Here is a 14,384-nt window from a genome sequence, read left to right on the forward strand (position 1 = left end):
TCTGACTCCAGCATCGGCAGTTTTTACTATCTCAAAACAGAGGCAAGGTGTGTGACACTCACTCCAGACCCTTATCTTAATGGAAGGTCTCTCAATTGAGCATCGAATGCCTTTGCATGAAGGGTTATCTCTCAGCCCCATGGTAGCGCACAAGTCATCTTGAACAGGTTATTATGCTCCTTGCATGGTCAATCCCCCATCCAATGCTGAGTTAATACCAATAGTGGGAGAGATGAGACATTTAAGTGGCCATTAACGACAAAAAAGCTGCTGTTTCAAAGTCTTTATTTCGTTACTAATACCAAAAAACAATGTTGTCAATCCCACCATCCAACCACACTCCACCTTCACTTCTTCATCAACCCATCCATTGACTCACCATGGGAAATATTACACAAGGACTGGTATTAAATATGCAAACGTTATGCATTTGGTATGTTTATGTTATAATTGTGGGATACACTTAGAAAGATACAAAATACAAAAGAAAACAAAAGCCACTTTTTAACAAATCATTCCGGAAATATAGGAATCACTATCTCAGCCAGCATTTATTGTCCGTTCTTTAAGAGAGCCGTGGTGAGCTGCCTTCTTGAACCGCTATAGTCCTTGAGCTCTGGGTAGACCTACATTGCTGTTAGGAAGGGAGTGAAGGATTGTGACCCAACAACATCAGAGAAACAGTGGCATATTTCAAAATTAGGAAGATTTGTGGCCAAGGGGAGAAATCACAGCTAGCTGTGTTTCCATTTACTGTTTTGCCCTTGTACTTCGAGGTTGTAGAAGTTGTGAGCTTAGAAGGCACTTCTGGAGAAGCCTTGATGAGTTATTACAGTACAGTGAGAAAGGCATGTGATCAGAGTCTGGGCTGGATTGATACCAAACGAGGTTAAAGGCACATTTCTAGGATGTCCACCAAATTCCCTTGTTTCCACTGGAACACAGCAAACCTGACAGAATTCAAAATGTTTAAACAAATTTCAAAGCTATGATTTCTAGATTACAGTATGTACAATATAGAAAAGTAAGACATTAAGATTTGCTTAGGAAAGGTTGGTACTTATTTAACACCTTATGATTAACAGCCGAAGAGCAATCAAAAATAAACCTAAAAGATATGGATCGCCATTAGAAGGCCAATTCAGAGTCAGATATGTTCATTGACCAGAATTCATGTCATTAAGACAGAACCTACAGAATCCGTAGCAATAAAATCAAAGAACTGTGTTTGCTAGCGATCTGAAACAAAAACAGAAATCCCTCAAAGGGTCTGAAGAACGCTCATTGGATCCAAAATGTTGACCCTGCTTTCGCTTCACAGATGCTGCCAGACCTGCTGAGTTTCTCCAGCTATTTCTGTTTTTGCTGCAGAATCCATAGACTACTTTATGAGTGGATGCAGAGAATAGGGCTCATTATGTGGTTTTCAGATTGAGAGTCAGCAATCAGAATTGTTGAGATGGCAATCACATTCAACTTCAAGGAAGCTCTCTGAATGATGTATTTGACAACCTGCAGACTTATACCATCGAAGCATTGCTGAAGGATCACATACATTGCAAAGCAATCCTCTCAGGTTGATGAGACTTAAAGATTTTGAGTACAAACCAGACAATTGACACAATCACTTGAACACCCAAATATAGCAAGACGTACGGAAGGTGTGATCTTCTGCAGGCATGGAGGAAATGCTTGGCTTTTAATCAATAGCAGAAAAGGCCATTGGCAGAGTCAATGCATCAGAGTAACAGTGATACAGCTAAAAAGAGTTGTGCACTGATCCTAACAGACGGCACACAAGGAGTATCTTCAAAGTTACAAAGAGACCATCGGTATGCTGCCAGAGGCATATCCATGATATGATCAACAAACCAGAACATTACAATGTAGACAACAAGACAAAGAGTGATCACATGTTTTACACTGTCAGCATCATAGGAAACATCAATACCATCACACTTGCGGCAAGTCAAACTAATGACTGGTGGTTATTAGTTAAGACAGATACAAGGTCAAATGCCAGTATATAACTACTGCAAATTCTAAAAACCATGTACCGAAAGACGTGGGATGCTGTGATGAAACATGTAAATGTAAGGCTTTCAGCATCCAGCTGCCCATTCAATCCCATATAGAACATAGAACACAGAACTGTGCAGCACAGTAACGGGCCCTTCACCCATGGTGTTGTACCGAACATGACACCAAATGAAACTAATCCCTTCTGACTGCCATTGGTCCATATCCCTCCATTCCTTGCATATTCATGTGCTTATCTAAAAGTCACTTAAATGTCCCTACTGTATCTGCCTCCATCACCACCACTGGCAGTGCGTTCCAGACTCCAACCATTCTCTGTCTAAAAAACTTGTCCCTCACGTCTCCTTTGAACTTTTCCCCTCTAACCTTAAATGCATGCCCCCTACTATTAGACGTTTCAACTCTGGGGAAAATATTCTGACCGTCAACCCTATCTACGCATCTCATAATTTTATAAACTTCAATCAAGGTTCCCCTCAGCCTGCTCCACTCAAGAAAAAAAAAGCCTGAGTTTTTCTAGCCTCTCCTTATAGCTCATACCCTCAAATCCAGGCAGCATCCTGGTAAAAACCAAAAGAACTGCAGATGCTACCATTCAGGAACCAAAACAGAAGTTGCCCGAAAAGCTCAGTAGGTCTGGCAGCATCTGTGAAGAGAAAATCAGAGTTAACATTTCGGATCCAGTGACCCATCCTCAGAACTGGTATTCATAGCATCCTGGTAAATCTCTTCTGCACCCTCTCCAAAGCCTCCACATCCTTCCTGTAATGTGGCAACCAGAATTGAATGCAATACACTAAATGTAGCCTAACCAAAGTTTATAAAGCTGCAATATGACATCCTGACTCTTGTATTCAATTCCCGATCAATAAGAACAAGCATGCCATACGCCTTCTTTACCACCCTATCTTCTTGTGTGGCTACTTTCAGGGAGCTATGGATTTGAGGACCCCAAGATCCTTCTATACATCAATGCTGTTCAGAGTCTTGTCATCAACTGTATACTTTTCCTGAACATTTGATTTCCCAAAGCACAGCACCCAACACTTACCTAGATTAAACTCCATCAGCCATTTCTCCGTCCATGTCTGCAACTGATCTATATCCCACTGCATCCTTTGACAACCTTCCAGATTATCCACAACTCCACCGATCTTTGTATCATCTGCAAACTTACTAATCTACCCATCTACGTTTTCATCTAAGTCATTTATATATATATATCACAAACTGCGGAACACCACTAGTCACGGACATCCAGCCAGTAAAACACCCTTCCACAAATGCCTTCTGTCTTCTAAGGGCAAGCCAATTCTGAATCCACGCGGCCAAGTCACCGTGGATCCCATGCATCTTAATCTTATGTAGAATCAATAATGCTCATGTGCAATTCCAATTGGATGTTGTAGATGTTCTATGTCATACGAGGCATAAATTGCAGATTTGCAACATGTGATAACCTGCACTAGTCATAATCCAATTACACATTAGGGGCACAATGGAAACTGCAGCAAACAGTTCAAGAAATCCTTATACTGAATTTGAAAGAAGAATGGTGCATCACTTTCTTCAGAATTAGTGGATTTAAAGTCTGCCCTCTTTGCTGGGAAGAGAAGCATGAAAGTTCACGAGGGAAAGGCTGAATAATGAGCTCAAGATAAATCTAAACTTGAAAACACCATCTCAGAGATGAGCCAGTCTTTAGTGTATACCTCTTCTCAACTCACAAAGTTGAATGAAGAGCTGAACGAGAAAGGAAGGAAGCATGAGGAACTACAAGCTCTGCACCTTCAATCCAATGAACAGACTGCAGATTTACGTGGAAATTCAAATGTATTCCAATTCAGGATCATCGTGAGTAGCTATGGAAACTTGACCTGAGCTCATAGCAATGGTGGAGAAAGTAAAATATGGAAAAACAGGTGGATATACACAGCATACAAAACAAGAACTTGTAAATCATTCATGAGACAGTCCTTTCGGAAATAAATACTAGCAACGATGCCCCAGTGAAAGAACTCAGGCAGGGCACGAAATAAACCAACAACACTAAAGCAGGAAGTTGAAGAGGTCCAGGCTGTAATGAAAGCAAAAAGAAAGTCACATTTGGAGAAGCCAGACAGCTATTACCACAGGTTATAAAGGCTAAAATCTTTAAGAGTTTGAAAAATTCAGGATATGAACCAGACGCCACAAAATGAGCTGGAAGCTCTGAAGAATCAAAATAGTAATGCCAAACAAATTTGAATGATTCAAACAGCTTGAGAATTGAGATTTGTCAGAAGCTAATCTAGTGCAAAACTTGGCAGTGTTATGTCAGGATAAGCAAATTCTGGAACTGCAGCTGCAGTCAATGAGAAAAAAGATAGTGCAAACAGAAGTGGCAATTACTCAACTGGAAATTGTTCTGATCTCAGCTGATCGTATTGTTCAATAGGTCAGGCACCAGGATGAAACCTGGCTTGCGAGGTTTAATTTTTGCAGCTGGTTGATGTGGTGTTTAGTCACTGAAACAGATTCACACAAGAGTTTATTACACAAAAGAAGTGAAAAATAACAGATAGAGCTTTATGACAGAAAGATCTTAGCACAAATATCAAAACAAAGTTTCAATCTGTTTCCCACTATTCGCTAGAGACATTCAATCCCAAAGAAATATCATTCCTATCTCAGTGTTTTAAATCTTTAATTAACTGACCTTCTCCATTCGTTTCCTTGAGCTGTGGAGACAATTTTATGACTCCTTTCTGATTTTGCCAGTATGAACCTCGCACATTCGTGACGGCCTCAGTTTCTCAGTTCTAACAATTTTAAGATTTTTATCTAAACTCTCATGGCATGAAAGTTCCAATCAAAACACATCGGCCAAGGTGACTGGTTCCCTAAACTGATCGATTTCCATTGATGTCTTCTGAACTGAACTCTTGAGTTTTTCTCAAGTAAAAACCGGAACCTCAGTTCTGCAGTCAAAATTAATCAGTTTACTTTTCCTGCTATAAATACAATAGTTTAAACATTTAATATATTAACAATACAGTGGTTGTCCAAGGTACTCAAAATGCAACCTCATGTTTTCATAACCTGATGGATTCAGGTCACTGTTTGAAATTGACTTTTTGACCTTTTAAAACAAAACCGTCACAGAATTCATCCATATCCATCTGCTTCTATTTTGAAGTATAGATCCAAAAATATAGCATGTGTAATATACATTTCATGAGAAAATTAACAGAACATCACTTGATCTAGATTTTTCAGTAAATTATCCATGTATTATAAAGACTCATTAGCTCACTTGTTATTGTAAACAGTTACACTTCCTTTTGGAAAGGTAACAGAGGTTGTATGTGTGCCTTGTCTTTAAAGAAGTTAATCTTTAATGACGCCACATGCAGCATGTATATTATATTACAACTCTGCCTTGCAATTAGTCTGCTTTGGGTTTGCAAACTGCACTCAGAAATGCGTTTGTTGCTGTAATAGCTACTTCATAATGTGCAATGCGTTTCACTGATTTAAATAAATAAACTTAAAAAGTTAATCAGTTACTCAGGGCTATTAATTATTAGATCACAACAGTGGTGGCAACATCATTGACTGCAAGGTTTGATTCATTGAGCATGACGATGTCAGGCTGTTGCAGTAATAGCAGAACACCCAGATGTTCATAAGGATGACTTCAACCACAATTGACAATGGTTTAGACGAGCTTTTTAATTCCAGATTTTGAGAATATAATTCACATTTCACCATATGCTATTTTGGGATTTGATCCCATGTTCCCAGAGTATCAGCCTGTGTCTGCGAATTACAGTGACAATACCCCTTGGTCACAACTTCTCAATTATTTCTTAAACAAAATTGGTTGGAAAAACTCAGCAGTTCTTGCAGCACCTATAGAAAGAAAGCAGACTTGATACCGTTCTGAGGAAGGGTTACTGGAACCGAAATGTTAACTCTGCTTTCTGTCCACAGTTGGTGCCAGATTAGCAATATCTATTTTTGTTTTTGATTTCCAGCATCTGCAGTCTTTTGGTTGTTTTAATCAATTATTTATTATCCTTATTTATTCCATTCAAACACTGGTTTCGCTTTAAGGGTTGGAACAATACAACTGACAAACAACCATCTATAGCAACCTCACTTGACCATTAAAGTGACTTCAATCTGTGCCCATTTACACCACTTTTACACAGGGAATGTCTGCAATGATGTTGGAGTTACAGGTTGGTTTAAACACAACTTCACTTTTGAGGCTAAATAGCACAATGTTCTTTAACAAACTTCATGGGATCAACTAGTAAAATGTAGACAGAAAGATAACTTGTTTTAATAAGTTGTGGAATTGCAATGCACCATTCCTTTGCTTTTCCTCCATATGCACTTTTGATGGTCTTCTGTGAAATGAATGACTTTACTAATGGTCACTTCTCATTTATTAGCAACTAGTGACCAGCAAGCTGCCTCTTTTGAGATGGAAATGTCACAAGCTGGGTTCAGTTCACATCACACAGAGGTAAGATATTGACAATCTACCCACATTTATTTAATCCCATCCTTGACTTAAGCTCACAAAGCAACCTTTATTTTGAATTAACACACTGCAAATCAAGATTTCCATTCCTTTTTCCAACAGATCTATTGTTGAAATGAGCAATGAAAATAGGAGTAATGTTTACTGTGTGCTGAGGCTTTTCAGACCTTTAAAAATTGGGAATGTTTGTTGTTTGTCATATGCTTCGACATGTATGTGAAAATATTATTGCAGACAAATGTAGGCTCCTTACTGTCTGAAACAGGAGAATTGATAATGGAGAACAAGAAAACTAAGATAATTACAGAGTAACTAACTACTTTTGTTTTGTCTTCATTGAAGAAGGCACAAAGATATCTCAGAAATGCTAAGGAAGCAAGGGTCTTTTGGGAAGAAGGAATTGAGGAAATTATGTGTAAGACATTGTGCTGGAAAAGTTCATGGGACTGAAAGCTGATAAATATCCAGCATCTGGTAACCTACAGCCCAGCATACTAAAAGCGATGGCCATGGAAATAATGGATGTGTTGGCTGCCATCATCCAAAATTCAGGGGACCCTGGAACAGTCCCAGCAGATTGGAAGGTAGCAAAAGTAAAACTATTGTTTGAAAGGGAAGGTGGGAGAAAACCGGGATTTACACATTGGTTAGCCTAACAGTTGTAGTGGGGAAAATGCTGGAGTCTATTGTAATGAATTTGAGAGCAGGACACTTGGAAAATACCAATGAGACTACACAAATTTAATGTGGATTTATGAAAGGGCAATCATGTTTGACAAACTGACAGGAATTGTTTGAGGACGTAATTAGTGGAATAGATGAAGCAGAACTAGTGTGTGCAGTGTACTTGTATTTTCAGAAAGCTTTTGATAGAGTTCCACATGGGAGGTTATTATGCAAAATCAAAGCAGATGGGTTAGCGGAAATATACTGGCATGGACTGAGAATTGGTGAGCTGATAGAAAACAGAGTAGGAATAAGTCGGTGATTTTCAGAGTGAAAAGCAGAGCCAAATAGAATACTGTCTGAATCAGTGCTTTGACCCCAGCTATTCACAGTAAATATCAATGATTCAGATGAGACAATTGAGTGTAAGTTTGCTGATGTCAAAATTTTAGGTGGGAGTGTGAGTGCTAAGAAAGACATAAAGAGGCTTCAGGGTAATTTAGATAGTAGGAACTGCCGATGCTAGAGAAGCTGTGATAACAAGGTGTAGAGCTGGATGAACACAGCAGGCCAAGCAGCATCAGAGGAGCAGGAAAGCTGACGTTTTGGGTCGAGACCCTTCTTCAGAAATCGGGGAGGGGAAGGGGGTTCTGAAATAAATAGGGAGAGAGGGGGAGGAGGATAGAAGATGGATAAAGGAGAAGATAGGTGGAGAGGAGACAGACAGGTGAAAGAGGCAAGGATGGAGCCAGTAAAGGTGAATGTAGGTGGGGAGTTAGGGAGGGGATAGGTCGGTCCAGGGAGGACGGACAGGTCAAGGAGGCCGGATGAGGTTAGTGGGTAGGAGATGGGGGTGGGGCTTGAGGTGGGAGGAATGGTTAGGGAGGCGGGGATGACCTGGGCTGGTTTTGGGATGCGGTCGGGGGAAGGAAGATTTTGAAGCTTGTGAAGTCCACATTGATACCATTGGGCTGCAGGGTTCCCAAGCGAAATATGAGATGCTGTTCCAGCAGCCTTCGGGTGGCATCATTGTGGCACTGCAGGAGGCCCAGGATGGACATGTCGTCCAAGGAGTGGGAGGGGGAGTTGAAATGGTTCGCGACTGGGAGGTGCAGTAGTTTGTTGCGAACCGAGCGTAGGTGTTCCACAAAGCGGTCCCCAAGCCTCCGCTTGGTTTCCCCGATGTACAGGAGGCCACAACGGGAACAGCGGATGCAGTATACCACATTAGCAGATGTGCAGGTGAACATCTGTTTGATGTGGAAGGTCTTCTTAGGGCCTGGGATGGGGGTGAGGGGGGAGGTGTAGGGGCAGGTGTGGCACTTCCTGCGGTTGCAGGGAAAAGTGCCGGGTGTGGTGGGACTGGAAGGGAGTGTGGAGCGGACAAGGGAGTCACGGAGAGAGTGGTCCCTCCGGAAAGCAGATAAGGGTGGGGAGGGAAAATTGTCTTTGGTAGTGGGGTCAGATTGCAGATGGCGGAAGTGTCAGACGATGATGCGTTGGATTCGGAAGTTGGTGGGGTGGTATGTGAGAACGAGGGGGATTCTGTTTTGGTTGTTATTGCGGGTAGGGGGTGTGAGGGATGAGTTGCGGGAAATGCGAGAGACACGGTCGAGGGCGTTTTTGACCATTGTGGAGGGGAAGTTGCGGCCCTTGAAAAACGAGGACATCTGGGATGTCTGGGAGTGGAATGCCTCATCTCGGGAGGTGGAGGCGAAGGATTGGGAATAGGGGATGGCCTTTTTGCAGGAAGGTGGATGAGAGGAGGTGTATTCTAGGTAGCTGGGGGAGTCGGTAGGCTTGAAATGGATATCGGCTTCCAGCTGGATGCCAGAGATGGAGACAGAGAGGTCCAGGAAGGAGAGAGAGGTATCAGAGATGGTCCAAGTGAACTTAAGGTAGGGGTGGAAGGTGTTAGTGAAGTGGATGAACTGTTCGAGCTCAAGGACACACACACACACACACACACACACGGACCGCAACTTCCCCTCCACAGTGGTTGAAAACGCCCTCGACTGTGGAACACCTACGCTCGGTTCGCAACAAACAACTACATCTCCCAGTCGCGAACCATTTCAACTCCCCCTCCCACTCCTTGGATGACATGTCCATCCTGGGCCTCCTGCATTGCCACAATGATGCCACCCAAAGGCTGCAGGAACAGCATCTCATATTTCGTTTGGGAACCCTGTAGCCCAATGGTATCAATGTGGACTTCACGAGCTTCAAAATGTCCCCTCCCCAGACCGCATCCCAAAACCAGCCCAGCTCGTCCCCGCCTCCCTAACCTCAAGCCCCACCCCCATCTCCTACCCACTAACCTCATCCCGCCTCCTTGACCTGTCCGTCCTCCCTGAACCGATCTATCCCCTCCCTACCTCCCCACCTACACTCACCCTTACTGGCTCGATCCCCACCTCTTTGACCTGTCCGTCTCCTCTCTACCTATCTTCTCCTTTACCTATCTTCTATCCGCCTACCCCTCTCTCCCTATTTATTTCAGAATCCACTTCCCCTCCCCCATTTCTGGAGAAGGGTCTTGACCCGAAACATCAGCTTTTCTGCTCCTCTGATGCTGCTTGGCCTGCTGTGTTCATCCAGCTCTACACCTTGTTATTTCAGGGTAATTTAGACAAGTTGAATGAGTGTATAAAGCATGGCAGGTACAATATAAAATGGATAAATATAAAGTTGTCCTGTTCAGTGAGAAACAGCGAATGTCTGTGTATTGTTTAAATGCTGGTAGATTTGGAAATGTTGAAATTATAAAAGATCTGGTGCCAATATACACTGAAAACAAGCATGGAGTGCGGTAAATAGGAAGGCAGGTGATATGTTGGCCTCCATTGCAATCGGGTTTCAGTACAGGAGTAAGGCAGTCTTACTGCAGCTATAGACAGGTGAGACTACACCTGGAATATTATATGCAGCTTTGGAGTCCTTACCTAAGAAAAAATATACTTGCTTTAGGATATGTAAATTGAAGGCTTGCCAGAGTGTTTCATAGCATTGAGGAGACATTGGGCGAACTGGGCCTGTATTTACTGGAGTTTAGAAGAGTGAGAATAGATCTCACCGAAACATATAAAATTCAGACAGGGCCGGACAGAGTGGGTGGAAGGGATTACGTTCACCCTAGCCAAGAGATCCAGCAAAGCAGGTCACAGTTTCAGGCTATGCAGCAGACCATTTCAGACTGAGATGAGGAGAAATTTCCTCACTCCACAGGCTGGTGAATTTGTGAATTTCTGTACCACAGAAGACTGCAAAGGCAAAATCACTGAATATGTTCGGCAAAGATATAGATTATTAATTAGTAGATAAATAAATAAATAAGCATCTTGAAGAAAATTGAGTACTACAGGAGTTCCATTGTTATGAACATTTTCATGCTGTTGCTGTGAGAGCTAAAGTTGAGCTGTTGGCTCTGGATGTCATGGATTCATTCTTTAGGAAGTCAACACCAGTAAAAAAAAAGTGCATACTATATTTAATCACTGTATTGCTCAATTTATTGCGCTGCACTAGCTCTTGGACTGGAAAGTCTCCCACCAGAATTTCAGGAGAGAGCTCATCCATGATAATTCATCCAGTGAAAATTGTGTGGAACACATACTGAATTATTCATATGTACAGTGTTGCAAATGAGCAAACTACTCACTAGAACTGGGAATTTACAAAACCATCTCTTGCATGTTAATTGTCATGTTAATGCTATCAATTCCTAGTGTAGAGGCGGTGGTAACGTTGAAGTAAACTTCTGCATTTAAGCAACCAATTATCAAGAAGATCCAACTGCAAAATACTGTCACCTGTATGCCAGTGTCAGCAAATCTAACTTTGATGTTGTGACCATGAGACTTGTATGCCTCATTTAAGTAATACATGCAAAAAAACAATAGGAGCTTAAAAGTTGCTTGCCTTTTCCAAACTCATTAATTTGATTATAGTGTCAGAGGCAACTGTATTTAAACAAAAATCAATAGAAATTAGTAGGCAAGAGCAAAGTGAGATTAACTATAAGGTGCAATCACGCCAGTACTGTGCATCAGTTCCAGTAAACTACTCATATCCAACCTCAATCATCGAGCTCCAGTTTCCAGATGACTTGGGTCTGCACTCACTCAGAAACTAAATTCCTAGTCATTATTGATTCCTTCTAAGAAAATGGGTCTTTCACTAAAAAAACTTGAGAAACAAAGGTCCTCTTCTAACTAGCACCCACAAAACAACACCTGGTCGTCCAAGTTCATTAAGAAAAATGGTGAGACCTTGAAAATGAGCACCTTGTTCCATGTCTTGTGAGATTCCTCAAGGTGAAGGCAGACATTGATGTTGAATTTCGTCATCATCTTCAATGTACCAATTAACATCAGCCAACTGAAGGAAATAGTATTTGAGGACCAGGATCTCAAGCCTGAGACTAATAACTCATGCTCCTCCAAAGCACGGTAGAAGCACCACCAGCAATGGTATCTTCAGAAAATCTTCCAAAGTTGGTGGCAGGTAAAGAGGTCCAACAGCAGCATCCTTTGGCCTGTTTCGCTTTGAGGTGCTGTTCACTTATAAAATATTTTTCTCTGTGCCTGGCAACAGACTTCTGAAGCAACTGCTCTATTTGGAACTTATTCATAACAAGAAACCACCAGGAGGACAGCAGAAATGATTGATGAATGTTCCTACAGCATTGTGAAGATATTAAACATCTAACCCATGGGATTTCTTGGCTTGTAACTGACCAAAATGGATAAAGCTCATTCAGGAAGGTATGAAGCACATTGCAAAACTTCATCAGGAACAATCAGAAGCAAAGCTGAAGCATCAGAGAGAATACATTGGATGTATCAGCCATCTCACTGAACTCATTGAACAGGAGTCAAAGTAAATCATCCTCAGTTCCAAGGAACTATCTAAGAAGAACAAAAGGAATTCAGTACAACAGTGCCAAAACACATATTTGGAAACTCCCTGTTCAATTATTATTTACCACTGTTTCATCTTTCCAACTGTTAATGTAGAGAGCATAACAACTCAAGCTTTGATTATTCAAAAATGTTTTCCAACAGTAAATTATATTGCAATTTTCATGTGTGTTTTCTTCATTCTAAACCTAGGATAGCATCATGTTAGGAGCAGTTGGAGCTTACGATTGGAATGGAACAGTGCTTTTACTAAAGAACAATGATGCAGTTATCCCACACAATGAGGCATTTTTGGACAAATCAAAAGAAGTTAATGAACCTCTTGCTGGATATTTAGGTAAGAAAACCATTGAGGTATCACCTCAGGTGGTGTTTATATGTTACAGTTCGCTATGGCAACATGCACTTTTATACCCTGTTTATATCATCTGAAGCTATGTATAGTGGTGGTAGTGTAGCCTCAGTGCAGACTTTAAATGTTTTCAATTAGGTCTATTGGTTAGGAAGAATGTGAAATTCTGAAGTCAATTAATTTTTAAGAATCATTGTATATCATCAATTAAAAACATTATCTGGTTTCAGGTGAATTGGTTTATTGGTGATATTCCCACCTCCTAAGTCAAAAGGTGCAGGGTTTGAATTCAACTCCATATAGTCCTGATGGATGAATTTGGGGTTAGTATCCATAGGATATGTGCAGGTGTGAAAACCCCTATCAACTTACCACATTTACTGGGTAGATTTTAATGTCTGATCCTCCAAACACAATTCAGGAGGTGAGGAAGATGCACATTTATCAGAAAGGGTGTGCAGTTGGAACTCTGCCACTTCCCCCTGATATCCAATTAGACCCCAATTAAAAACTGGGGTAGGCGATAGCCTAGTGGTATTATCAATAAACTATTAATCTAGAAACCCAGCCAATGTTATGGGGACCCGGATTTGAATCCCACCATGGCAGATGGTGGAATTGGAATTCAAAAAAAAGTCTGGAATTAAGAATCTACTGATCACCATGAAATCATTGCCAATTGTCGGAAAAACCCATCTGGTTCACTAATGTCCTTCAGGGAAGGAAATCTGCTATCCTCACCTGATCGAGCCTACATGTGACTCCAGACCCACAGCAAGGTGGTTGACTCTCAACTGCCCTCTGAAATGGCCTAGCAAGCCACTCGGTTGTACAAATCAAAGAAATGAAACTGGATGGATCATCTGGCATCGACCCAGGCACTGGAAAAGATAACGGCAGAAACAGCCCTGTCAACCCTGCAAAGTCCTCCTGACTAACAGCTGGGGGTTAGTGCCAAAATTGGGAGAGCTGTCTCACAGACTAGTTATGCAACAGCCTGACATTGTCATACTCACAGAATCATACCTTACAGACAATGTCCCTGACACCACCATCACCATCCCTGGATATGTCCTGTCCCACTGGTAGGACAGACCCAGCAGAGGTAGCGACACAGTGGTATACAGTCGGGAGGGAGTTGCTGTAGGAGTCCTCAACATTGACTCTGGACCCCATGAAGTCTCATGGCTTCAGGTTAAACATGGGCAAGGAAACCTCCTGCTGATTACCACATACAATCCTCCCTCGGCTGATGAATCAGTATTCCTCAATGTTGAACAACACTTAGAGGAAACACTGAGGATGGCAAGGGCACAAAATGTACTCTGGGTGGGGGATTTCAATGTCCACCACTAAGAGTGGCTCGGCAGCAGTACTACTGATCGAGCTGGTCGGGTTCTAAAGGACATAGCTGCTAGACTGGGTCTGCAGCAGGTGGTGAGGGAACTATCAAGAGGGAAAAACATACTTGACCTCATCCTTACCAATCTGCCAGCTGCAGTTGCATCTGTCCATGACAGTATCGGTAAGAGTGAGAACCGCACAGTCCTTGTGGAGACAAAGTCCTGCTTTCACATTGAGAACAACCTCCATTGTGTTGTGTGACACTATCACCATGCTAAATGGGACAGTGTTGGCACAGATCTATCAAATAAAGACTGGGCATCCATGAGGCACTGTGGGCCATCAATAGCAGCAGAATTGTACTCCAACACAATCTGTAACCTGAGATAGTAGGAACTACAGATGCTGGTGAATCCGAGACAACAAGGTGCAGGGCTGGATGAACACAGCAGGCCAAGCAGCATCATAGGAGCGTTTCGGGCCTAGACCCTTCATCAGAAAAGGGGGAGGGGAAGGGGGTTCTGAA

The 14,384-nt window shown here is 42.0% G+C and overlaps 1 protein-coding gene across 1 annotated transcript in view; it reads left to right on the forward strand.

Moving 5' to 3' along the window:
- Positions 1 to 14,384, forward strand: part of itga1 (integrin, alpha 1) — a 158,529-nt gene that overhangs the window by 101,748 nt on the left and 42,397 nt on the right. The window contains exons 10-11 of the mRNA XM_048596039.1: positions 6,483 to 6,556; positions 12,355 to 12,499. Of these exons, the coding sequence (XP_048451996.1) occupies positions 6,483 to 6,556; positions 12,355 to 12,499 (219 nt within the window). The remainder of the gene's footprint in view (positions 1 to 6,482; positions 6,557 to 12,354; positions 12,500 to 14,384) is intronic.

This window comes from Rhincodon typus, chromosome 1 (genome assembly GCF_021869965.1).
Source record: "Rhincodon typus isolate 14 chromosome 1, sRhiTyp1.1, whole genome shotgun sequence".
Taxonomy (NCBI): domain Eukaryota; kingdom Metazoa; phylum Chordata; class Chondrichthyes; order Orectolobiformes; family Rhincodontidae; genus Rhincodon; species Rhincodon typus.